General features: G+C 36.0%; 1 protein-coding gene across 2 annotated transcripts in view; it reads right to left on the bottom strand.

Moving 5' to 3' along the window:
- Positions 1-21,745: 21,745 nt before the first annotated feature.
- PGAP1 (post-GPI attachment to proteins inositol deacylase 1) overlaps positions 21,746-26,942 on the bottom strand; it is a 73,215-nt gene continuing 68,018 nt past the window's right edge. For both annotated transcript variants that reach the window (XM_044241212.1, XM_044241210.1), the window contains 4 exons: positions 26,148-26,198; positions 25,082-25,269; positions 23,702-23,806; positions 21,746-22,632 (listed from right to left, as the gene is read on the bottom strand). In XM_044241212.1, coding sequence (XP_044097147.1) covers positions 22,494-22,632; positions 23,702-23,806; positions 25,082-25,269; positions 26,148-26,198 — 483 coding nt within the window. In that variant the 3' untranslated portion in view covers positions 21,746-22,493. The remainder of the gene's footprint in view (positions 22,633-23,701; positions 23,807-25,081; positions 25,270-26,147; positions 26,199-26,942) is intronic.

The raw sequence follows: 26,942 nt of genomic DNA on the forward strand, positions 1-26,942 counted from the left end.
TCTCTGCTCAGCGGGAGACCTGCTTCCTCCTCTCTCTGCCTCTCTGCTTACTTGTGATCTCTATCAAATAAATAAATAAATAAATAAATAAAATCTTAAAAAAAAAAGTTGGGTTATTGAGCTTCTATGATTGAGTTATAGAAGTATTTTATATATTCTAAAAACAAACCCATTGTCAGAAGTATGTTTCTGACATAATGGTTTGTCTTTATATTTTCTTAATGATGTCTTTTGATGAGCAGAAGTCTTTAATTGGGAAGAAGTATAATTTTTTTTAAAGATTTTATTTATTTATTTGACAGGGAGAAACACAGCAAGAGAGTGAACACAAGCAGGTAGAGGTTACAGGGAGAAACAGGCTTCCTACTGAGCAGAGAGCCTGGCACAGGGCTCGATCCCAGGACCCTGGGATCATGATCTGAGCCAAAGGCAGATGCTTAATGACTGAGCCACCCAGGGGCCCCTGTGATGAAGTGTAATTTACCAAACTTTAAGTCATGTTGCTTTATTCTTTATTCTGTCAAAGCACCCTTGCTTACCATCACATCACCAAACATTCTCTTATATTTTCTTCTAGAAGCTTTACAGTTTAGTTTTTACATTTAGACTTTATGATTCCCCTCAGATTAGTTTTGTGTTCAATGTGAGGAAGGGTCCAGGTTTATGTTTTTCCCCATGTAACTATCCATTTATTCCAGCGTTACATGTTGAAAAGACTTTTTTCCCCTTTTGCTCTTTTTGGCACGTTTGTCAAAATCAACTGACAATAAAAATGTTACTTTTGGGGGCACCTGGGTGGCTCAGCGGATTAAACCTCTGCCTTGGGCTCAGGTTCATGGTCCCAGGGTCCTGGGATGGAGCCCCACATCTGGCTCTCCACTCAGCAGGGAGCCTACTGCCCCCCTACCCCCTGCCTGCCTCTCTGTCTACTTATGATCTCTGTCAAATAAATAAATAAAATCTTAAAAAGAAATAGAAAAAAAATGTTTCTTTTTGAACAGTCTGTTCTCTTCCATCGATGTACGCATTTGTCCTTTTGCCAATACCAAACTGCCATGATTTGTGTAGTTTTATAGGAAGTCTTGAAATCAAGTAGTGTGAGTCTTTTTCAAAATTGTTGTGACTATTCAAAATTTTGTTTTTCCAGTTAAATTTTAGAATCAGCTTGTAGATGAAACAACAACAACTCAAAAACCAAAAAATAGCTCACTTGGATTTTGACTGAGATTGCATTTACTCTACATATCATTTGGAAGAAAAATAACACCTTAAAAATAGGGAGTCTTCCCATCAATGAAAATTGTATTTCTCTTTATATTAGGGCTTTAAAATTTTCTCTAAAGCAGCATTTTGTAGCTGTTGGTGTAGCGGGTTCATATATATTTTAATTTGTTCCTCTGTATCTTGTTTTTGTGATATATAAATGGCATTTTATAAAAATTATTTTATAATTGAAGATTTAAAAAAGTTTTTTAAAAGATTTTATATTTTTAAGTACTTTCTACACCCAGTGTGAGGCTTGAACTCACAACCTCAAGATCAAGAGTTGCATGCTCTACTGACTAACCCAACCAGGTACTCCTGATGCTTTATATATATATATATATATATATGTATATATATATTTATATATGATATATTTATATATGCATTGCCAAGTGTAGGAACACAAAGCGGTGACCTATGGAAAGAGACACAGTTCCTGGCCGTGAGGAGAAGAGAATCTATTTGGAGAAACAGAATGGTGTGGTGGAAAGGGTTTCAGAACCAAATTTAACCATGTTTAAAACTGAGCTCTGCCATTCCCGTTGGCAGTTTTTAATCTCTCTGCACCTCAATTTTCTTATCTGTGAAGTTATCTCACTTTGCAGTGTTGTCATAAAATTTAGAAATGGTCCATCTAAAGGACCTAGCACGTGCCTGACCTGTAGATGTTAACTAAATATCACTATTACGAACCGCACATGGAAAGCGCACAGACGGAACGTGATGACCCTCTTAGGGTATGAAACCAGGACAGTAAGAGCCGGAAGCAGAGACAGATAGATTAGCCCTGCCTGTGGCAGTTGATAATTTTTGTGAAGAAAATTTTGACAACCAGGCTATTGGAAGGAAGTTTTTAAACGAGGCCAGAAAAGGAGCAAGAGGGAGACAGACTCACAGAAGATTCCATGTCCCAGCCTGCTTGTGTGCAGACTACTTGTGGCTTCCTTCTATCCCTTTTGCTATGGACTGAGTTGTGTTCCCCCAAATTCATATGTTGAAGCCTTAACCCCCAGTTGATTTTGGACTGTCCAGTCTCCATAACTGTGAGAAATAAATTTCTGTTGTTTAAGCCACCCAGTCTGTGGCTTTTGGTTATGGTAGCAGAACAGGTTAATACATTTTTCTTCTTAGACGTTGTCTGGGGAGGCAATGTAGCCAGCTTAACATTTGTTTCCATAGCCTCCCTTGTATTTCTTAGCGGCCATGTGAGATCATTCTGGCCAGTGGGCTGCAGACAGAAATCCCTGAGGTAGGAAAGGGTCAAGAGAAGGAGAATCTTTTCCAAACAAAAGCAGAGCTTTTGTTCCTTCCCTCTCTTTCCTCTTCAAATTGAAATATCATGTAGCTACCATTTTGTTAAGAAAGCCACACATTAAGGATGGAGAACTAATGGGCGAGAAGGAATTTTAGTTCTTGATGACCTCAGGGAGATTTATCCTGAACTTTTACTTGAAGAATTGAATGTTTCAGCAACTGTCAGGTTTATTGTTTCTTTTAAACAAATCCTAACTCAAGTAGTTTGTGTGGGGAGGAGATGGGTGTCTTTGGAAAATAGTAGAAGCACTGGAAATGTCGGTTGGTCAAGCTGTCAAAAGAAGGAGTTTGGACTTTATCTTATAGAACATGAAGGAAGACTAGAAGATTTTGGAAAAGAGAGCGAAAATATTAATTTGAGGTTTTAAAAAATATTAATGGTGCGGATGCCATGGTGTCTCAGTCATTAAGTGTCTGCCTTTGGCTCAGGTCATGATCCCAGGGTCCTGGGATCAAGCCCCGCATCAGACTCCCTGCTCAGCAGGAAGCCTGCTTCTCCCTCTCTGACTCCCCCTGCTTGTGTTCTCTCTCTCGCTGTCAAATAAATAAATAAATAAAATCTTTAAAAAAAAAAGATTAATGGTAAACTAAAGTGCAGGATAGAAGTAAAGTGGGTGAGACAAGGGGAGAGATCATTCACGAAGCTGCTGTAAAATGTGGGATGCTAGTAACGATGGTCTAAAGTAGGGTGAGGGCCAGAAAGGAGTGTTACCAATGTAGAGTGACCCTGAAGTGCTGGACTGTTTAGGGCTTAGCAAGTGATTGCACATAGTAAACAAGGGAGAAATTGCCGCATGTGGTAAGAAAGAAATAAATTGTCTAAGTGCATTTTCAATTTGTGTAATTGGGAGGATTTAATAGAAATTTGGAAACTAAGAAGAATTGTTAATTAGGGAGGGAAAGAAACTGACAGTTGAAATTCCAACAGTGACTTGAAATTGATGTCTAGTTTAGAGAAAACTAGAGATGGGAGAGCTGGGAAGAAAGCACCTATCATTTCTCAGGCACCTACTACTATGTGCATTTGACCCATTATCCCACTTTGTCCCCATGCCAGGTTTACAAGATAATATTACTAGCCATAATTTAGGGATGAAGACTTAGTCTCAGAAAGACTAAAAATACTGCCATTGACTCTGAGATACTCAGATACAGAGCCGGGGAAGTGGGGGGAGGGAGAAACGAGTCTGTCCGACTTGGTGAATCATCCACCGGAAACATAACATTAGAGTCATAGAGTTAGATGAAATCTCAAAGGAAAAGTAGAGAAAGAGTAACAAGGAAGACTGGGGACAGATCATTGAAAACTTTTTTTTTCAAGGGAAGAGCAATAACTACTATGGTCAGGAAAGATTTTGACAGAGAGTAGGATGTAAACAAATTTAATTATTATTATTATTGGACATCTTCAGTGGAAAGAACTCTATTTCTTAGATAGACAATCTTCTTTGAATTCTACTATGGGCAAATTGTTTAATTTCTCTGATAGTAGGTCCTTTCTTGTAGTGTGGGAACAATAATCTTTCCTCTAAGGGTTTTTAGTGGGGAGTGAAATGAGGTGCTGAGTGTGAATGTCGGGCATGGATTCTGGTACGATAGGTACTCGATGAATATCTGCTAAAAGGATAAATTGTAGGTGACAAGGCAGTCTGTCTGGGATGTTTCTAGTAAAAGAAATTGCTTATTTTCTGTTTTCCTATAACTTTTTTCTTTTCTTTTAAAGTTGACTTACACACACACACACACACACACACACATACTTTTTAAAGTAGGCTCCATGCCTAGTGTGGAACCCAATGCAGGGTTTGAACTCACAACCCTGAGCTCAAGGACTGAGCTGAGATCAAGAATTGGATGCTTAACTGAATGAGCTACCCAGGTACCCCGTAGCATATATTTCTGAATACGGATTCCAGTTAGTTGTATTCTGGCACCTAAAGAACTTACTGCATTGGGATGCCTGGGTGTCTCAGTCATCCAGCCAGGCATCTCCCTTTGGCTCCCTGGGATCGGCCCCACATGGGGCTCCCTGCTTTGCAGGGAACCTGCTTCTCCCTCCTCCTGCTCTTGTGCTCTCACTCACTCTGAGCCCTCCCTCTCAAATAAATAAAATCTCAAAAAAAAACCCACCAAACTTACTGCATTATAGTCTCATTGTAACAATGGGCTTCTTTTTTTTTTTTTTCAAAGTTAATTTCAAACTGTATGCTATTGCAACAAGACGAAAAAAGAACAAAATGGAGATTCAAAGACCTACTCTCCATTCCCTCCCTTGTAGTTGTGGTACCTAAAATCTTAGGAATATTGAAAATTAAGACAGGCCACTGGCTGGCAGCATCTTACCTTTTAACTGTTTTAATGATATCCTGCACATGTTGGGAAGCAGTCAAATCTAACACAAAAAGAAACTTGTGTTGGAGAGGATGTGGAGAAAGTGGAACCCTCTTACACTGTTGGAGGGAATGCAGGTTGGTGCAGCCTCTTTGGAGAACAGTGTGGAGATCTTCAAGAAATTAAAAATAGAGCTTCCCTATGACCCTGCAATTGCACTCCTGGGTATTTACCCCAAAGACACAGATGTCGTGAAAAGAAGGGCCATCTGTACCCCAATGTTTATAGCAGCAATGGCCACGGTCGCCCAACTATGGAAAGAACCAAGATGCCCTTCAACAGATGAATGGATAAGGAAGATGTGGTCCATATACACTATGGAGTATTATGCCTCCATCAGAAAGGATGAATACCCAACTTTTGTAGCAACATGGACGGGACTGGAAGAGATTATGCTGAGTGAAATAAGTCAAGCAGAGAGAGTCAATTATCATATGGTTTCACTTATTTGTGGAGCATAACAAATAGCATGGAGGACAAGGGGCGTTAGAGAGGAGTAGGGAATTTGGGTAAATTGGAAGGGGAGGTGAACCATGAGAGACTATGGACTCTGAAAAGCAATCTGAGGGGTTTGAAGTGGCGGGGGGTGGGAGGTTGGGGTACCAGGTGGTGGGTATTATAGAGGGCATGGCTTGCATGGAGCACTGGGTGTGGTGAAAAAATAATGAATCATGTTTTTCTGAAAATAAATAAATTGGAAAAAAAAAAAAAAAGAAACTTGCCTACCGCATCTAATTAGTTGCTAAGCCTTAAAAAGTCCATCACTTTAGGGTCGTACTTACATCGGTACCCTCCTTTCCGCTCCCACCCTAGTTTAGACCAGTATTACTAGCATTCCAAATTTTAAAACTTTTTAAAATATATACATTTTTATTAAGTAATCTCTATACCCGACATGGGGCTTGAACTCACTACCCCATTATCAAGAGCACATGCTCTACTGACTGAGCCAGCCAGGCACCCCACTAGCATTCCATTTTATAGTGGATTCATTTTATAGTGGAACATTTTATAGTGGATTCAAAAATGATCTACCGGGACACCTGGGTGGCTCAGTTGGTTGGGCGACTGCCTTCAGCTCAGGTCATGATCCCGGAGTCCTGGGATCGAGTCCCGCATCGGGCTCCCAGCTCCATGGGGAGTCTGTTTCTCCCTCTGACCTCCTTGCTCATGCTCTCTCTCACTGTCTCTCTCTCAAATAAATAAATAAAATCTTAAAAAAAAAATGATCTACCTTTCCTTGCCTCATCCACTTCCCTTCTATACTGCACATTTTATTACCATTAATCTTTTTTTTTTAAAACAAAGACCACTCTTTAATTATGTTGTTCATCACCATACAGTACTTCGATAGTTTTTGATGGCAGTGTTCCATGTTTCATTGTTTGCCTATAGCCCCCAGTGCTCCAGGCAGTCCGTGCCATAAAGGCCAGTGTCAGAAGAGCTCCCCAAAGCTGGCTCCGCCGGTTTCTTTCCTACCTACCCTGCGAGCAGTGCACCACTGGGGGATCATATGTCGTGACGTTTAAGTTGCCCTACTCAATTCATCTGGTCGTTAAATGTTTCTAAGAGTACTGTCAGGAGTGAGGGAGGCATTATTTCTATACCCCATTAAGGCTATTGGCACAGCAATGCTTCATGGGTATTTTCATGTTTCCGCATGTCTTCGTGCCTTTGTTTCCCGAGTAAAGAAACTAACATGCTATAAAGATAATGCTTCCTTTTCCCAGAAACTTCTACTCTTCAGTGCTCTGTTTTCTCCTGCCTATTTGCCAGAGGCACGCACTTACATTTTATGGGGAGATAAAACCTGGAGCCATCTGCTTACATCCCAAAGAATTGTAAAACATTTGGGAGCAAAGGCTTCTCTTTCTCTCCCAGGAAGTGAAGAAGGCAGCATGTAGCTCATAGAAACTCCCAGATTCATAATTTCAAGGTTCCTCTCCCATGGTTCAAAACAAAACAAAAAACCTCTTTCGCACAAATAGGGTTAACCTGGCTCTTCTGACATTGCCCTGGTGGAGAAAAAATGGGGCAAGGGGAACCAACTGCTCTATGTAATAATAATCTGTTCACGATCCAGAAATCTTATTTTTGTTTTCAGGAGAATATAAATAAATATAGCTAGTAGAGCTTTTCAAAGACAATGCCAAAGGGTTACAAAATATATTCTAAATGAAGTTTCTCCAAAGGGGGTTGTATGCTTTCTAAGTGGTGTGCAAGACAACATATTAGGATGTGTGAGGAAAATGTAATTCATTTTCATCTTTTAATCAGATTAATACATGAACATTTTGCACATGGATTGATAACAGTGCTCTCACATACTCAGCCTTTATCAGAGCTGATGACACAATGTGTGTGGGATACAATCTGGGAGAATTCGATAGCGTGTAGAAAGATGACAGGGCACAATTACTGGTTTCATTTGTTCACTAAGCATTCTGTCACATTGCAGGATACATGAGCCAGTTAAAGGATTCATGGGTCATGTTATCAAATATTTATTATAGAATCTCATTTTAACTATCACAGATAAGGAGTTTAAAAATACTTATAAGAAACTACAACTTAGAACAAAAAGTTGAAAATAATACTAGTAATGTAAGACAAACCAACAAAAGGAAATATCAGTGCTGACATTTCTACCCTCTTAACAGGCTCATTAGGAATTAAACACAATAATTTAATAAGATTTGACAAGACGTTACTCTTTTCTATGAAAGACACCAACTATTCAAGGCAATCTTGAGAAAGAAGAACAAAGCTGGTGTTACCACGCACCCAGATTTCAAACTATACTATAAAGCTATAGTAATCAAAATAATATGGTACCAGCACAAAAACAATACACAGATTAATATAACAGAATAGAGAGCCCCGAAATAAACCTATGCTTATATGATGAGTTAATCTATGACAAAGGGGGACAAGGATAGGCAATGGGGAAAACCAGACATCTACACGCAAAAGAATGAAACTGGACCACTTTCTGGCACCAGATACAAAAATAAGCTCAAATGAAGACTTAAGACCTGAAGACCATAAAATTCCCAGAAGAAAACAGAAGTAGTAAGCTCTTTGACATCAGTCTTAAAAATATTTTCTTGGGTTTGTCTCCTCAGGCAAGGATCACAAAAGCAAAATGAACAAATGGAACTACTTCAAACTGCAAAGATTTTGGACAGTGAAGTAAGCTATCAACAAAACAAAAAGGCAACCTAGTGAATGGGAAGAGATACTCACAGATGATATATTCAATAAGACGTTAACATCCAAAATACTTTAAGACCTCGTACAATTAAGTATCAAAAAACAAACAGTCCATGGGGTGCCTGGGTAGCTCAGTCAGATGAGCACCCAGCTCTTGGTTTTGGCTCAGGTCATGATTTCAGGGTCATAAGATTGAGCCCTGCATCAGGCTCTATGCTCAGCGGGGAATCTGCCTCTTTCCCTCCCCCTCTACATTCTCCCTGCTTGTGTGTTTTTCTAAAATAAACAAATAAATAAGTCTTTAAAGAAAAAATCCAACTAAAAAATGGGCAGTGGACTTGAACAGACATCTTTCCAAAGAAGATATGCAGATTGCGAACAGGTACATGAGAAGATGGTCAACATCACTAATCATCAGGAAAATGCAAATTCAAACCACAGTGAGATATCACCTCACACCTGTCAGAATGGTTATTATCAAAAAGACAAGAAATAACAAGTGCTGGTAAGGATGTGGAGTAAAGGGAGCCCTTGCGCACTGTTGGTGGGAATGTAAATTAGTTCAACCACTATATAAAGACAGTATGAAGGTTCCTAAAAAAATTTTAAATAGAACTACCATATGATCCAGCAATTCCACTTCTAAATATTCAAGGAAAACAAAACCCGCAAAGTTGAAAAGCCATTTGCATCCCTATGTTCAATATAGTTTTACTTACAATAGCCAGGATATGGAAGCAGCCTTTATGTCCACTGACAGATGAATAGATAAAGGATATGTGATATAAACACGTGCACGGGACATTTTTTGTTCATCCTTACAGAACTATTTGATACTGAAGAATAAGCCGGTTTACATATATGAATATTCAAATGAGCAAACAGCTCTATAAAACCAGAGCAATCATTTAGATAGTATACTATGATTTAAGCACACTTAGAAAATTTATAAAACTGAACTATTCTGAACAGAGTCAAGAGAAGCAAATCAACTAAAAGTATTTCTAAAAGCTTGACTTGATTTTATAGAATTTTCCTTGAGTTAGCATCATTACTCTACCCATACCCAATATAAAATTATCTATTAAGTATAGTAAAATGCTCCAATTTATTCGATTACCTATTTTTCCTTTATCTCAGGATCATGAGTTCAAGCCTTACATTGGGTTCCATGCTGGGCATGGATCCTACCATTTAAAAAGGAAATAAAAACAAAAAACAAGAACAAAACCATCTCTAATCAAAACCTCTCTCACGTGTGTGTGTGTGTGTGTGTGTGTGTGTGTGTACATGAAGTAATCCAGGGATAAGAAATTGCTCTTGTCTCTTTTAAAATTCAATCAGGGGCACCTGGGTGGCTTGATCAGTTAGCATGGGACTCAGTTTTGGATCAGGTCAGGTCATGATCTTACAGATCCTGAGATAAAGCCCAGTGTTGGAACCCCATGCTCAGCAGGGAGTCTGCCTGAAGGTTCTCTCCCTCTGCCCTTCCGGCACTCACCCTGGGGGTGCGCTCTTTCTTGCAAATATATAAATTAAGAAAAAAAATTTCAGTCAGGGCACCCGGCTGGCTCAGTCAGTTAAGTGTCAGACTCGTTGCGTTCAGCTCAGGTCATGATCTCAGGGTTATGAGATCAAGCCCCAAGGCAGGCTCTGTGCTCAACAGGGAGTCAGCTTGAGAGTCTCTCTCATTTCATCTAAAATAAATAGTGCAGGCATGCGTGCTTTCTCTAAAATAAATCTTTTTTTTTTTTTTAAGATTTTTAATTTGTCAGACAGAGAGGGAACACAAGCAGGGAAGTCGCAGGCAGAGGGAGAAGCAGCCTCCTTGCTGAGCAGGGAGCCTGATGCGGGACTCAATCCCAGGACCCTGGGATCATGACCTGAGCCGAAGGCAGTCGCTTAACAGAGTGAGCCACCCAGCATCCCTCTAAAATAAATCTTATTAAAAGTTAAATCAAAGAATTGAGGGGATTTTCTTTCATTGAAACATTTTATATTTATCAATTCCTTCAATTAGATCTCTGAAAGAAAACACTACTTAGGTATAGCCATTATGAAAGACTTTAGTTCTGTGATACGCATGCTAGGCAGACTGCTAAAATGACCCCAAGATTCTCACCCACTAGTGCACCCATCTTGTATCATCCATGCCCCCTGAGTGTGAATGGAATCTGTGACTATGACTGGAACATGATTATGTTATCTTATTTGGGAAATGGGACTCTGCAGATGTAATTAAGTTGGGTCTCTAGTTAATAAGGGAGGCAGCTCTTTGTGCCCATGGGTTTTTGTCCCTGTGCATTAAAAAAACCACCTTTTTTTTTTTTTTTGCACCAAAACAAAAATAAAACAACCCCACCCCACACACAAAAAAACAAAAACAAAAGGGAAATTACCTCAGTGGATCTGCTATCACATAAGTCCTCTCTAAATCTGGGTCTAAAAAACAATTCAAAAAAAAATTCTAGGTCAGAGAGGAAATTCAATATTCAAAATGTGAAAATAATTCCGTTGATCTTGAAGGAGCAAATTGTCATTTTGTGGAAGGCCACATAACAGGGACACTGGGGAGCTCAGAAAACAGCCCTCTGTCAACAGCTAGCAAAAAAAGGAGGAATCTTAGCTCCTAACCTGGATATCGAGGATAGTAGTCCCAGCTGATACCTTGATTTTAGAAATGTGATTCTAGACCAGTGGAACAGAGTAGAGAGCCCTGATATGGACCCTCAACTCTATGGTCAATTAATCTTTGACAAAACAGGAAAAAATATACAGTGGAAAAAAGACAGTCTCTTCAGTAAATGGTGCTGGGAAAACTGGGCAGCTATATGTAGAAGAATGAACCTCGACCATTCTCTTACTCCGTACACAAAGATCAACTCAAAATGGATAAAAGACCTCAACGTGAGACAGGAATCCATCAGAATCCTAGAGGAGAACATAGGCAGTAATCTCTTCGATATCAGCCACAGCAACTTCTTTCAAGATACGTCTCCAAAGGCAAAGGAAACAAAAGCGAAAATAAACTTCTGGGACTTCATCAAAATCAAAAGCTTCTGCACAGCAAAGGAAACAGTCAAAAAAACAAAGAGGCAACCCACGGAATGGGAGAAGATATTTGCAAATGACAGTACAGACAAAAGGTTGATATCCAGGATCTATAATGAACTCCTCAAACTCAACCCACATGAAACAGGCAAACGCATCAAAAAATGGGCAGAAAGGGGCGCCTGGGTGGCTCAGTGGGGTAAGCCTCTACCTTCGGCTCAGGTCATGATCTCAGGGTCCTGGGATCGAGTCCCGCATTGGGCTCTCTGCTCCGCAGGGAGCCTGCTTCCCTCTCTCTCTCTCTCTCTCTGCCTGCCTCTCCGTCTACTTGTGATTTCTCTCTGTCAAATAAATAAATAAAATCTTAAAAAAAAATGGGCAGAAGATATGAACAGACACTTCTCCAATCAAGATACAAATGGCTATCAGACACATGAAAAAATGCTCATCATCATTAGCCCTCAGGGAGATTCAAATTAAAACCACATTGAGATATCACCTTACACCAGTTAGAATGGCCAAAATTAACAAAACAGGAAACAATATGTGTTGGAGAGGATGTGGAGAAAGGGGAACCCTCTTACACTGTTGGTGGGAATGCAAGTTGGTGCAGCCTCTTTGGAGAACAGTGTGGAGATTCCTCAAGAAATTAAAAATAGAGCTTCCCTATGACCCTGCAATTGCACTCCTGGGTATTTACCCCAAAGATACAGATGTCGTGAAAAGAAGGGCCATCTGTACCCCAATGTTTATAGCAGCAATGGCCACAGTCGCCAAACTATGGAAAGAACCAAGATGCCCTTCAACAGATGAATGGATAAGGAAGATGTGGTCCATATACACTATGGAGTATTATGCCTCCATCAGAAAGGATGAATACCCAACTTTTGTAGCAACATGGACGGGACTGGAAGAGATTATGCTGAGTGAAATAAGTCAAGCAGAGAGAGTCAATTATCATATGGTTTCACTTATTTGTGGAGCATAACAAATAGCATGGAGGACAAGGGGCGTTAGAGAGGAGTAGGGAATTTGGGTAAATTGGAAGGGGAGGTGAACCATGAGAGACTATGGACTCTGAAAAGCAATCTGAGGGGTTTGAAGTGGCGGGGGGGTGGGAGGTTGGGGTACCAGGTGGTGGGTATTATAGAGGGCATGGCTTGCATGGAGCACTGGGTGTGGTGAAAAAATAATGAATAATGTTTTTCTGAAAATAAATAAATTAAAAAAAAAAAAAAAAGAAATGTGATTCTGAGCCAAAAACCCATTTGGTCTATGCTCAGATTTCCAACCTACAAACCTGTGAGCAAATAAACAGGTGTTGTTTAGGGATGCCTGGTGTCTCAGTTGGTTGAGTGTGTGCCTTTGGCTTGGGTCATGATCCCAGGGTCCTGGGATTGAGCCCTGCATCGGGCTCCCTGCTCAGCAGAGAACCTGCTTCTCCCTCTCCCTGCTGTTCTCCCCACTTGTACGCTCTGCCAAATAAATAAATAAAATGTTTTAAAAAATAAATAGGTGTTGTTTAAACCTGTTAAATTTTTAATTTGCTATACAGCAATTATATGTATAAAATGGAAAGGCAGTGAAGATGAAGTGAGAATTGAAAAAAGCGAGAAAAACTAGTGGGAATGGTCTATGAGGCTTTCATTTTGATAATCCAGTAGCCTCCATATTAAGGTGTTTTCAGGATAATCTTTTATGTATCCAAGGAAACTATTAAAAATTCTAGCTGTGTATCTCTCATTTTTAAAAATTTACTTCTGGGAGTATATTCAGTAATAACATGTACAATGTTAATTCATGCAGATGATTCATAAATGATATATTTAGAGATACTAGTTAAAATAGTTTAGAATACACTTATCAGTGTAAGAAGACACCTGTCCCTCAAAAAGTTGTCCTGCCCCACTTTTATTTTCACCCATTCTTTTTTTTAAAAAATATTTTATCTATTTAATGGAGAGAGAGAGTGAGAGCACACACGCACAAGCGGGGAGAACAGCAGGCAGAGCAGGCAGAGGGAGAAGCAGGCTCCCTGCTGAGCGAGGAGCCCAATGCTGACTGGATCACAGGACCCTAGGATCATGACCTGAGCTGAAGGCAGCCACTTAACTGACTGAGCCACCCAGGTGTCCCGACTTTCACCCATTCTTAATGAGTTTTAGGTCTATACTAAATTCTCAATTAGTGTCTCTTTTGGCATCATGTAATCCTAAAGAGTCTTTCTGGATGCTTCTAGGAGCTCTAGCAAATTAATTTTATTGACTAACGCAAAGTTTGAGAATTACTATTTGTGGCACTTGTCAAAACAGAATCTCAGGTTTTATTTATTTATGGATTTAAAAGATTTTATTTAACAGAGGTTACAAGTAGACAGAGAGGCAGGCAGAGAGAGGAAGGGAAGCAGGCTCCCCGCTGAGCAGAGAGCCCGATGTGGGGCTGGATCCCAGGACCCTGGGATCATGACCTGAGCCGAAGGCAGAGGCTTTAACCCACTGAGCCACCCAGGTACCCCTATTTATTTATTTTTTTAAAAAGATTTTACTTATTTATTTGACAGAGATCACAAGTAAGCAGAGAGAGGGGGAAGCAGGCTCCCTGCCCAGTAGAGAGCCCGACTTGGGCCTTGATCCCAGGACCCTGAGCCGAAGGCAGAGGCTTAAACCACTGAGCCACCCAGGCGCCCCAGAATTCCAGGTTTCTTCCCTACTGATCAAATTTAGTAGTTCTAGGACGACCTAGATATCTGTTTACAAACTGTTTAAATTAATCTCAATTTCATGTAATTTCAGAAAGTGGGCATAAAAGAATATATACCAACTTAGCATAAGAAAAGTGGAAAGCAAGATCTTTGGGAGAGACCTGTATTTGAAAGAGAAACTACAATTCCTTGAAAATAGAACTTGAACCACGAGGTGTTCATACAAATGCTACAAAATAACCAAGTTGGGAAATACTAGAATTAATCTTGCTTCCAATATTTACGTATGATGTGTCATTTTATTATGGGCCATGCTTATCAGGCATTCAAGTTTCTGAACTCCAGATGGACTGTAAAGAAATCATTTTGAGGTTTTTTTTCCTGAGATGGTATTGTGAGCTGGTAAGCAAGTAACCTCTGCACCACATGCTCTTGTTCACCAAATTTATTGTTGGACACTCAGAACACCAGATTACAACAGATTAAAAAGAAAGCACCAAAAACTGCTACACATTAATACCTGAGCAAGGACTGAAGGCAAATATTCATCTATGAAATCCCACACCATAATGCTGAAAAACAGATAAAAACATACACAACACTCTACAGAGTATAATAAATAGCACTTTTGTGAATTACAACCAGTTAAACGTCATGTTACTTATATAAAAAATACACACAAAATCACACATGTGTATTTCATATACCATATATTATACAAAGTACTGGAGAAGATCATGCATATTTAAATGGAAAAATCTGCAAGATGACAATCATTTTTCAGTATACGCTACAGGACAAGCTCCTTTGCACTAAGTGTTGTTACTATGCACTACATTTTCTGGATGAGAACAAAAATATCAATTTGCAAATAAAGGATTACCGAGTCTATCACAGCCTAATACATAGTTTGTCCTTTATAAACTTCTAACTGTAATATGAAAGTGGATGCAGGTTGACAGCCATGTATTTTATTACATTTCCTTGCCCTAACTATTTCCATTTCGATTTTGACGTTTTAAGGAAAGACATGTTTTCTTTATACATATTTGTAGAGAAACCTAGATTTTTGTCTTTGGGGGGAATTAGTGGAGGTGAAATAGAAAGAAGAACTATGTTGGGTTTATGGTCAAAACTGAAAAATATACAACATATTCTGAGTACACAGAGATGTGGGCATCTGTTAGCACAGACCATGATGTCCTATGAATGGAATAATATGTCTTAATAGAAATTATATTCATTATTTATTTTTTAAATAAGCGCAGTAAAAATACAAGTCTTTACATTAAAAAAAGTAACAACTGAAACCAGTTCTTTTATACCTTAAAAATTATTAGGAAGGAAAAAGAGAAAAAAAAAGGGGGGGGGGAAGTAATGTTTAAAAATACACTGCATGAATCTGAGTTTAATTACTAAAAAATTATTATTGGGTGAACTAACTTTGATATTCAAATTTGAGTGTCAATAATCTGAGGAAATTTTAGGGAAGAATTCATATCTTTGATAAATTATTTGTTAGAAAGACAAAAAATGGTATTTGAAGATTTTTCCATATGTAAATAAGTGCAAAACAGAAGCGCCACCTTTTCCTAAAATAAATTGATTTTCAGAAACTTTAGCCGAACTTACTTTTCTACATCTATGAAGTGTAAGTCAATTTTAACTCAAAATGAGAATTCTGGAAATTAAGGGGATCCTCTGGAGCAGAAAAAAGAAACACTGGTCAACTTTGAAAGTTTTACTTTACCAACTTCAAAGAAAAAAATTAGGGACCAATTTGAGAAGACCACCCATAATAAGATATACAGTTATAAAAATTGCAGGGTATTCCTTCATTTTAAGGCACAGTCTATTTTATCCTAAAAAACTATAAGTTCGAGGTCACAGTGATAATATTTTATGCATTCAATTTTGGTCTGGTTTCTCATGGATATGTTGCTACATTTAGTTAGTCATTAAGTTTAAGAAACTGTAATATAATCACTTTAAAACAATATATTTAAAGTCATTTTTATGTTTTTGAAAAGTACACAATACAATTTCTTAAATCACATACACTAAAAATTGAGAGATCTTCCCCCTGTAGAGGAGGAAGAGGTTATTTCTACCAACATCCAAAGAATACATATTTGATTATGTAGATAGCATGGTTATAATAAAATACAGGTACCTCCTATGTAGGATAAAATTATTTAACACAAAGGGAAAACTTATTCCAAAAAACAATGTTAACTGAATTTTTAGGTCTTATACATCATCTTTTTACTAAAAAGATGACTACCCAGTCACTACCAATTAACTGGATAAACTGTCACTAAATCACGGTCAAACATTTAAATATTTCCTTTTTCTTGCCTCTTTACTTCTAAGACTACTTTTGCAAATTGCATCAACTTTACTGGACAGAGAAACAATAAGTGACATTAACTGATGGGAAAAACTACATAATACGGGGGACTGAAATTCCCTTTGAGAATTTCTATAGGGGAGAAATTAAAGAATTTCAACCTGATAAACATATTTGTGAACAGTCTATCGTTTTTCTATTTTTACTTTTCTCTCATGAGTATATCACCCTTCAATGTTAATTCAGCATTAACACCATTGATTGTTTATATTTTCTGTTAAAATATGCATTTTAAGATGTTTATTTCATTTAGGATCTAGTTAGATAAATTTAGTTAAATCATGTTAGGATTTAGATAGATTTTAGATAAATCATGTTAGGATCTAGTAGATAAATTTCCCCATGGAAATACGTGCTTTATAAAGGGACTAAACAGAAATACATAGGAAACAAAAGAAATTCCACAGTAAAATCTGTATTAAATAAATGAGAGACGCCTGTACTAAAAAATAATCTGCACAACACAATTCTAAGTTTTACACAACAGCATGAATCTGTGATGAATGAAAGATTACTTCAACTAACTAACAAAAGATTATTGGGTAAATTAATTTTTAAACCCAATAAAATCGAGAACATTATTCCACAATTCAGATAAAATAGAATATACTATGTTATATTATATATAGATATTCAAAGAAAATTTTGGGTATGGAATATAAGTTTTGATGATTTATATATTTAATATCAAGTCCCAGATGAAAAATACTGAAAGTATTTTTCCTATAATCCCAATATGTTAAGAAAAATTCATTGGCACAAATATCTGGAGGTATTTTACAGTTTCACTTAGCTTTGGTGGCAGTGTGTTTTGCTAACCATATGAATACAGTTGTATTTTTCAATGCAGAGTTTTATGCTAAAAAAGCTCAAATGTGGTTTTTTTTCCTGCAAAAGGGATGTAAAAAGTCCAATATGAAACAAAACAAGTGCAACATGAAATATAAAAGATGCCTATAATTCTGGCTTATGAACAGTTAACAGTTCTATACTTTGTCTATAAATCTTTTACTAGTAACACTACTAGAATACAAATACTAAAAACAAAAATAACATTAACAATAGTATATGAACTTTACAAAACTGGCTACTTTTTAGCCTTCCTAAATTAAGATTAAAATTCAAATATGCAAACAAATTTACACTAACCAAAATACTTCAACAAATACAGTTTTTTACAAGTATTCAAATCTACAATGTACAGAATTGGTACAGAGTAATTTTGACTCATACATATCAAGTTCTATACAAAGTCACCGGAAATTGACTGGTTACTTGGCATTTCAAACCACAGTCATTTTTGGCAGCATAACATACCAAACACTATTAGAAAGTCCTGCACTTGATTTAAAATTTTCAACCATAGACAATGTAATCAGGATGTAGCTTAGAGTATCATTTAACTTGTGAAAGACGCATATTATTGATTTAGGTGTACTGTTATATTTATACTATAATGAAATAAATTAGTCTATTCTCACTATTTCCAAACTTTCTTCTGTTCTTAAAACTGCTAATATACAAAGTCGGTCTTCTATATTTATAATATAATTCAACACAAAAATGTGAATTCTTAAACATTTACAGTACACATATGCAGATTTGGATTACTGACTTGACTTTTCTTTCCTATCATCTTATTAAAAGTAAAGTACACAAGTAGCCTCACAGATTCCCTATTTCTTCAGGCTATTGAAACTTACTGTGAAAGAATGCATGTGTATTATATATAAATAAAAGTTCATTGCAGACTTTGAAATGCTGTCCTTTGTTCAAAAAGAGTGAGATAAAACTTCAGCTCCTAATCATCGATTTCATAAAAGTATCTTATACATTACCTTATGTGGCAAGGAACTTTTTTTTTTTTTTAAAGGTTTTAAATAATCTTCACACCCAAAGTGGGGCCTGAATTCACAACTCCCAGATCAAGAGTCACATGCTCCATGGACTGAGCCAGCCAGGCGCCCCACGTAATACAAAAATACATTTAATACTTCGTAGGAGTGCATCATGCCGTCCAAATTGACTCCCCCCTGAAAAACCTCACATGGTATCTAGTTTCCTATGATATGTAACACTGAGAAAACAAAAAGTGATGACAAAAAAATAATCAACAGATGCCTAGTCATAGAGAATCGTAACATTAAAAAAAATTCCCCAACTGATTTTAATAATAGTAATAATAATAAAAAATAATAGTAATAAAAAATAATAGTAATAATAAAAATAACAGTAATAATAAAAATAAATTTGCAAGTGCAGCACTGTAAAGTTTTACATTAAACTTCCTAATAAAGCAAGACATTACACTAATTTAGACCTAATGCCTAATATGAAAATACAGGTCAGCTAAACTATCTGAGGAGTCAGGAATCAACAGTCCTAGTTCATTCCATAATCTTTGTGTTTCTCCCATTTCCCCTCCTTTTACTTCCCCTGGTCACTACGAGGAAGAGTTGCTAATGAGCAGCGATGTAAGATAAATATACTATGCTACAAATGACAAGTCTGAAGCATTAGGAAAAGTGTAGAACTTGATAATGAACAAATCAGATAATTTGCTTCATTTAAGTATGTGTGTATGGTGATAGAATAATCAACCACAAACATTTACTAGGCCTAGTATAGTTCTTTATTTTTCTTTACTGTGTAATCATGTAGATACCATAGTGTAGTTCAGTCAAGAAAAGGTATTCCATTGGATACATGTGAATTTATCTGACCAAAATATGAAAAAAAATTAAAGATTAATCAATACATGATCAATATATACTGAAGAAACTAAAAATCAATGTGAACCAGGCAAGAATGGCTTTTTGGGAACAGTGTTTTAAATATTTTCATTCTAGTGACAACCAAGAAAAGAGTTAGCAGAATCTATTTAATTTCTGGCATGAAAAAGATCCAGAAAAAAGCGGTCAATGTTTGCTACCATATTATACTAGTAACTCCAACTGAGGCTTTAGAAACATTAAAATCACTCAGTATTTTTCTTATTGGATCTAATTATCAACAATAGGGTACAAGAGTAATTTTTATAACACAAAACTCACTCAAAACCCAAATTCTAAATAAAAACATTATAGCACTCGAGCTCAGAAGTTTGTTGAACATAATAACCTGTAACTGCCAGTAAATAATTTTTAGTAACATTTCTAATAAAGCTGTACTGTTTTGTCACCTAATAATAATAGGTTGCAAGCATGGTAGAAACAATGTATAATTTAAAGACGGAAGGACTATTTTTTCCCCCAAGGGACAGAAACATCAATTTCCCTAATCTTCAGACAGAGCCTACCTTCTCATATCTGGTAGTTATTTGGGCTTCAAGAGCATCAGGATTTGATAAACACCCTGTCAAAATGTGTATGTGTGAGTGTGTTTGTGTGTGTGTGTGTATTTGATGGCTAAAGACCCAACCTACTGTTGTTTATTAAATGTTTAATTTGAATCTTTTTTATAGCCCTAAAATGAAATATTCTGTTGGAACAAATAAGACTTTAAGACTTGATAACTACACTCGTATCAAAATTGTTTAGTAAGAATTAGTGTGCCTAGTCTACTGCTTTAAAAAGCTAATCTCCTACTCACAAATTAGAAATTTAAGATTGTTACATTTTCTTCATGAGCAGTACTGACCGAACAAGGAGATTTTAAATCGTATAAACACAATGACTGTTTTTGCCATGTGTAACGACATGGATGGAACTGGAGGGTATTATGCTAAGAGACATAAGTCAATCAGAGGAAGACAATTATCATATGATCTCTGTGATATGAGGAATTTGAGAAACAAGACAAGATCATAGGGGAAGAGAGGGAAAAATGAAACAAGATGAAACCAGAGAGGGAGACAAACCGTTAAGAGACTCTTATTAATCTCAGGAAACAAACTGAGGGTTGATGGAAGGGAGGGGGATGCGGAGGGATGGGGCGGCTGGTGATGGGCAGTGGGGAGAGTATGTGCTATGGTGAGCGCTGGGAATCACGTAAGACTGACGAATCACAGACCCATACCCCCGAAACAAATAATACATTATATGTTAATTAAAAAAAACAAAATGACTGTGGCTGCCAATAGAAAATAGATATTAATGAATTTTCTAAAGTTCTTTCTGAATATAAACACAAGTTCAGAAAGAGTTAAATGACACATTTAACCTGTAACTTAAAAATATAGTATCAGTGGAAAAAAAACAAAGATACAATATATCTAAAATTTAGTTATGAATATATGAATAGGTAAAAGTAAGCAGATACGTCATTTAAACACACACGTGGTATGCCATAGGACAAGTGTATAATAAACTCTCTTTCCTTTCATACACCGAACAAATAAACATTTTGTATTTTATCCTTGTGCTACCTCACTCAAACAAACAAGAGCCTGAAATATCAGCCCTGTCTACTGTGAGGTTATCACTCCCCTTTAATGATTTCCAGAAGTGTAAATATAAATACTGAACAACAGGCATGAGGCTGAGAGAGACAACAATGGAATTAAACTTTAATTGACTTAATTTAATTTAAGTTTAATTAAATTAATTTTAAAAAATTAAATTAAAAAATTAAATTAAATTAAAGTAAACTCTCACAGCTAACATGGAGATCCTCTTCAATTCCACAAAAGAGCAAGGGCCTGAGGAGTAACTGAGAAGTAAGAACTGAGAAGTAAGTAAGTGAGGTAACCCTCTCCAGGCAGTGAAGTGGGGGTAACCCTCCACAAGCAGTAACAGCTGAGAGGCTGTAATGGAATCCAGATGCAATTGTTGAAAAAATGGATCTGGTACCCTAGGACATTCCTGGGTACTAACAAGGTCAAAAGTTCATAAGTATTACTGGGATTTACGGGCTTTACTTAAATGGTTTTGGGTATGTAGAGCATATACATCTAAAGGATGAGCCAAGTATACCTCAGCCCGAGTTTATTCTATCTTAAGGCAGATACCTAGCTCTATTACCTACTCTTCTGTAGCTAAAAGTGAGCTGAAGTTTGAAAGGAAATAGAAATATTACTCTCTTTTCTGTCAAACCAAGTTAATCACCGTGGCAACTTAATATACCATTGTTGAAACTAGTGGCTAAAACCTCCAATTTATTTAAGTATACTGTTTATACTTATGCTATTAATGGGTAACAGTTGGTTATTCCATTAATAGTATAATTTTACATATCAAATGCGGTCCACCACTTGATCATGCTGACTTTTTTTTCCTACAGAAGACAGAAACTGTGCAAACCTAGAGTTTTTTCTCACCACTGGAATTTAGTTATTTTAAAAATACATCATGATTTGAGGCACTTTTGGCAACCATGTGGTCAATGAATTAAATAAAATGGTATATACTGAACAACTGTATTGCTCCAACACCATAAAGTAAATATCTGGGACAATTTTCTTTAAATTGAACAAAAGATATCTTTAATAGTCTTGTGATATTCACCCAGAATACAAAATGAGATCTGTATTTGAAAAGTAGTGAGAAAATTTCAGTAAGTTTTGAGTTTAAATTATGTTCACCAATCTTGCATTGGTTACCAAGAAGAAAACATGTTTCCTTAAAATGAAAAGTTGTATTTCACAGATGTAAGAAAGCAAAAGATCTGCCTTGTTCACTGTGGCTGCCAAAAACCGGCCAAAGACTCTCTGAGGTTATTTCATTTTTGAGAAATCAAAGAGTTGTGAATTTCATAGATCTTTTCCTTTTTCATTCATCTTTTAAGACTCTCAATATGCATGTTGTACCAAATACAAAGTAACCAACTTTTCAGAAAAAGTTTGATGAAATGAGGAGAACGTCTGAGTTGCGATGACAAGCAATGCTACATTTACTGAATATTTAGAAGATCCCCACTACGGCCAATCAAGCAGAATAGCTGATATGCAGAAATCCTCAAAAACAGTGGCCACCAGACCCTTTTACTCATTTTTAAAAAAATGACTAGTACATGGATGCCATACCACAAAACAAAACCATGCTTCAACTTTTCTCAAGCATTATAAAACTAATTTCCTATTTTCAATATTGTAAAAATAGACTGGTCTTCTCCAAAGGATCTTGCTGTCCACATTGATGAATCTGTGCATTCCCTCTTCTTACTGATCCTAAATGTGTAAATTATTTTTATCATTCCTTAAATTGAGTCTTATATAAAGTTGCATAATGCATGGAGTAAAAGAGGAATGAAAATGAAGCATGGAACCCTGTATAAATGTGCTGACCCAAAAGCAATTATACCAATAGCCAGAGGAAGTGGAAATTGCGAAGTAGTCTTCAACAATTTACTGTAAAGAAACAGAAAAATATACATTATGTAAACTACTTTGTAGGCAAAACCAGAATATGTTGATTTTTTTACAGTTTTGAGAAGGTGTTCTAAGTAATGTTAGAAGTAATTTTTCATATAATGAATTTAACTGTCCATAATTTTTAAAAAGATCAATACAAGCCACATTTTAGCTAGAGAACAATATTTCTATTAAGTAAATAATCAGCTTTGTTTAGTCTTTTAAATTTTGACAACAGAAAAATGTTAGTTGGACTTTCATTCAGCAATTCTACCTCTAAAGATTAATCCTTTTAAAAATAATCAATATTTACTAGGACATAGCTACAGAACTATTTTAACCTTACTTATAATAGCAAAAAAAACAACAAAACAAAACAAAAAAAAATCTAAACCAAATAAAAAAGGAACCCTTAATTCCTAACACGAATAATATTAAAACAAGACACTAAATCTTTCTAAAAGAAAAATGCTATCAGCAAAGACTATTACCTTTTTACTCAAAAAACAGAGAAACTGGGGATAAGAGGGGTTAAGAAATCTGTCTAAGGACATAGAGGTATTAAATGGCAGAGCCAAGAGTCAAAACCCAGGTCTGCTTCATTTTAGAAAATCTGTAAACATCTGCCAAAATCAACTGAAAACAGGTTCCCAGAGCAAACAACCAAACCAGTCAATGAAAAGTCAAATACATGACCAATCCTACCTCATCTATAATCCTATTCACTTCACTCCTGTACTTTCTGGAGACAAATTTTATTAGTCATCATATCTTGTAAGAGCTAAATTTTTTAAAAAAAGTTATTCTATCCTAACAAGTAAAACCCACAATTAAGAAAACAAATAAAATATGCTTCCATATAAATTAAACCTGCACACAAACCATACTTACTATACGATTACAGCTTTAGCTTTAGGAATATATCTCAAAATATTTAGACATAATATTTAGTCAAATATTTGGACACAGTCAAAAATTGTGATACAAAGAACACATTTCAGACATAAAAGAAGAGCTATTAAGACTAGGAAAAAATGTGAGAAAAACAAAGATTAAACTACTATACCTGGATCTTATTGAAACAGTGTGAGTATTTCCAAGAACTGCCATAGTTGGAATAAGGATAAATGCCAAAGGTTTACATGGATCAGGATTAAGTTTAAAGTAATACCTATACGAAAGAGAAAAAAACCTCATAAATCAAAAAGCACACCTAATCATTTTAAATATAAGAATCAAATTAATTTCGAAACATTTCGTAGATATGAGAGTTCTAAATATATTGCTCATGAAATCTTTGGCAAATAACTTTGCTACAGATTATCTTTATCCTTGAAGTATTACACAGAGAACTATGTTCAGAAACTACTAAAGGAAATGAAAATATCCAATATGGAAACACTTCCTTTTAATGACAGGTATATGCCTTGAAACCTCATGTAGAAATGTTTTTATAAAACAAATTATTTAAAATACATTAAGTCTGCTCTAGTAAAAAACAAAACAAAACAAAAAAACAATGAAAAAAATGAAGGTTTACATAAAGCAACTGTCCCTAGTTTTAAAAATCCACAAATTCTCATCTCTGGCCTTTATGGACACTGAGGCATCTATAGCTTTTCAGAATCATAAATTCATACTCCTCAAGTAATTTCTCCCCAAACTTGTGAGCAAAAATCTGATCTTGACTAAAATGAGGGACAAAGGAAGTATATTAAAATCTTGTAATCTGTTGATCTAATTTATCAAACTTACTTGGCTTTTGAAAAAAATATTTCCAGTATTTAGATAATTTGAAATTTTTATATTATTTCTGAAAACAGTATTGAGTAGGGGATCAGTTATTACTGGGATAAGGTAGCCTTTTTAAAAAATACTTACCAATAACTAAATATTCTAGAAATAATCTTAGAGGGCATTTTCACACTCTGATTTAACCTAAAACAATTATCACGTGATAAGGCAAAAATGGTTTTCAGTGGTAAAATAGCTGGTCATTTATTTTAGTTCAATGTTTGATATTCAAATAGAAAACTACGCCTTTTTTTTCCATTATTTCTAATCTTTTTAAATGTAAGTATTTTCTTACTTCGAAATTTAAGAAAACATAAAACTGATTAAAAATTGAAAAATACTTAAGCACTAAGCATTATGAGTTCTTTAAGTCAATAAAACAAAATGCACATTTTCACATAATATCTAGACTCACAGAAGATTAAAGGTAAAATAATACAATACAACTTCCCTCTTTTAGTCAGATTTTGAGGAAGTTTATATTCTCACAGTAAGGGAACCATGTGTATATACACAAATTAAATTTCAGGAGATACATATAGCTTCCTATTCTTGAGCAAGTTTTATGGATCATTAGAAATCTGGTACATTTCTACTTACAGATACTTATTGTTTGAAGCACATAAATTACAATTATACAAATAAAACACACCTGAGATTCTTTAACCAATAAATTAAAGACGGCATGCTGAGTAATACAATCCATGTTAATAAGTTGATCACAGTACTGTGCATGCGCAGACTATCTTCGGCATCACTGGCAGATAAACGAAGATGATGTACTGTAGAGTCTTTATGGTGATTTGATTTTTTTTCACTTCTTCTAGAGTGTTTGGGATTCTATAAAGCAATATAGTAAAATTACTAAGATGTTAAAATTTAGGTTTATTATTTTACTCAGAATCATACTAAATTATTTAACAGCTAAATAACCACATCTTTCTAATCAAACTGAAATAAAATATTGAAATTACCTTGTTCAGTGTAATTTAAAGCAGTTATTAGTTATAAAATTTTCATCCCATGACTTGCTATTTCCATTGCTGAGACTATATCCTCTAAGTAATTACTAAAAATTTAAGAGATAATTTGTAACAATAAACATGACATAAATACTGATAAAGATCAAATTAAAATCAGACAGGGGCACCTGGATGGCTCAGCTGGTTAAGCATTGCACTCTTTACTTTGGCTCAGGTCATGATCTGAGGGTCGTGAAATCAAGCCCTGCATCGGGGGTGTTGGGGCCTTGAGGCTTGAGATTCTCTCTCCCTCTCCCTCTGCTCCTCCCTGTTACCACTCCCTGCCCCTCCCACCACATGCTTACTCTCTTTAACAACAACAACAACAACAACAACATTAAAATCAGGCAATCTAAATAGGTTCAATTTTTTTTTCTAAATTTATTTGACAGAGAGAGATCACAAGTAGGCAGAGAGGCAGGCAGAGAGAGAGAGAGAGAGAGGAGGAAGCAGGCTCCCTGCTGAGCAGAGAGCCCGATGCGGGACTTGATCCCAGGACCCTGAGACCATGACCCGAGCCGAAGGCAGCGGCTTAACCTACTGACCCACCCAGGCGCCCAGGTTCAATTTTTTTTAAAGTTACTTAAATTCATGACACCTTTTTTAGACACCGTAAAATCCTAACTTAAAAAAAAACTTTATTTTCCCATGTTCTTTTATATTAAAGTGATGTAGAGTTTTGAAAATAAAACTTACCCCAGTCTGGCTATTTTTGTACATTGTTAGGCTGGCTTGCAGATGAACAATCTAGGAAAAAAGAAAAAAACTGTTTAATTTCACTTTTACTTTGAAACAAAAAAACCACCATTTTTATTACAACTGAGAAACACTAATCTGAAATTTAAAGAAATCTAACTAAAAATACATTTAAACTTTTATAAATATTTTTCAGGGCGCCTGGGTGGCTGGCTCAGTGGGTTAAAGCCTCTGCCTTCAGCTCAGGTCATGATCTCAGGGTCCTGGGATGGAGCCCTGCATCAGGATCTCTGCTCAGCGGGGAGCCTGCTTCCCTTTCTCTCTCTCTGCCTGCCTCTCTGCCTACTTGTGATCTCTGTCTGTCAAATAAATAAAATCTTAAAAAACAAACAAACAAATATTCTTTCAGAAAAGGTAAATAATACTACACAAACTTGCTATTAAGGATTAAAAAACAAACAAAATAATAAAACTTCCAGAGTGTGATATATTATTATACCTTCTGTATTCTGAGAACCTATGTTTAAATATGCTTTGCTCTAATAACTTAGCATCCTGTGAGTAAAATATTGATTATCTTCAGTACAGTATAAAGAATTTAACATGTCTTATCTATTTTTAATTTTTGAAAATCTGAACTCAATTATATATGGTGAAACGCTTACAAGAACCTCAGAAAATCTCTAGGTTTAATTTGTTAGGTTTGCTTATGGCTAAGTATTTAGCCAGTTTAGTATTTAGCCAGTTTTGTTCATTGGATCAATTATTTGAAATATCCAATTTAAAAAGCTAAAA

The sequence above is a fragment of the Neovison vison genome, chromosome 3 (assembly GCF_020171115.1).
Source record: "Neovison vison isolate M4711 chromosome 3, ASM_NN_V1, whole genome shotgun sequence".
Lineage (NCBI taxonomy): Eukaryota > Metazoa > Chordata > Mammalia > Carnivora > Mustelidae > Neogale > Neogale vison.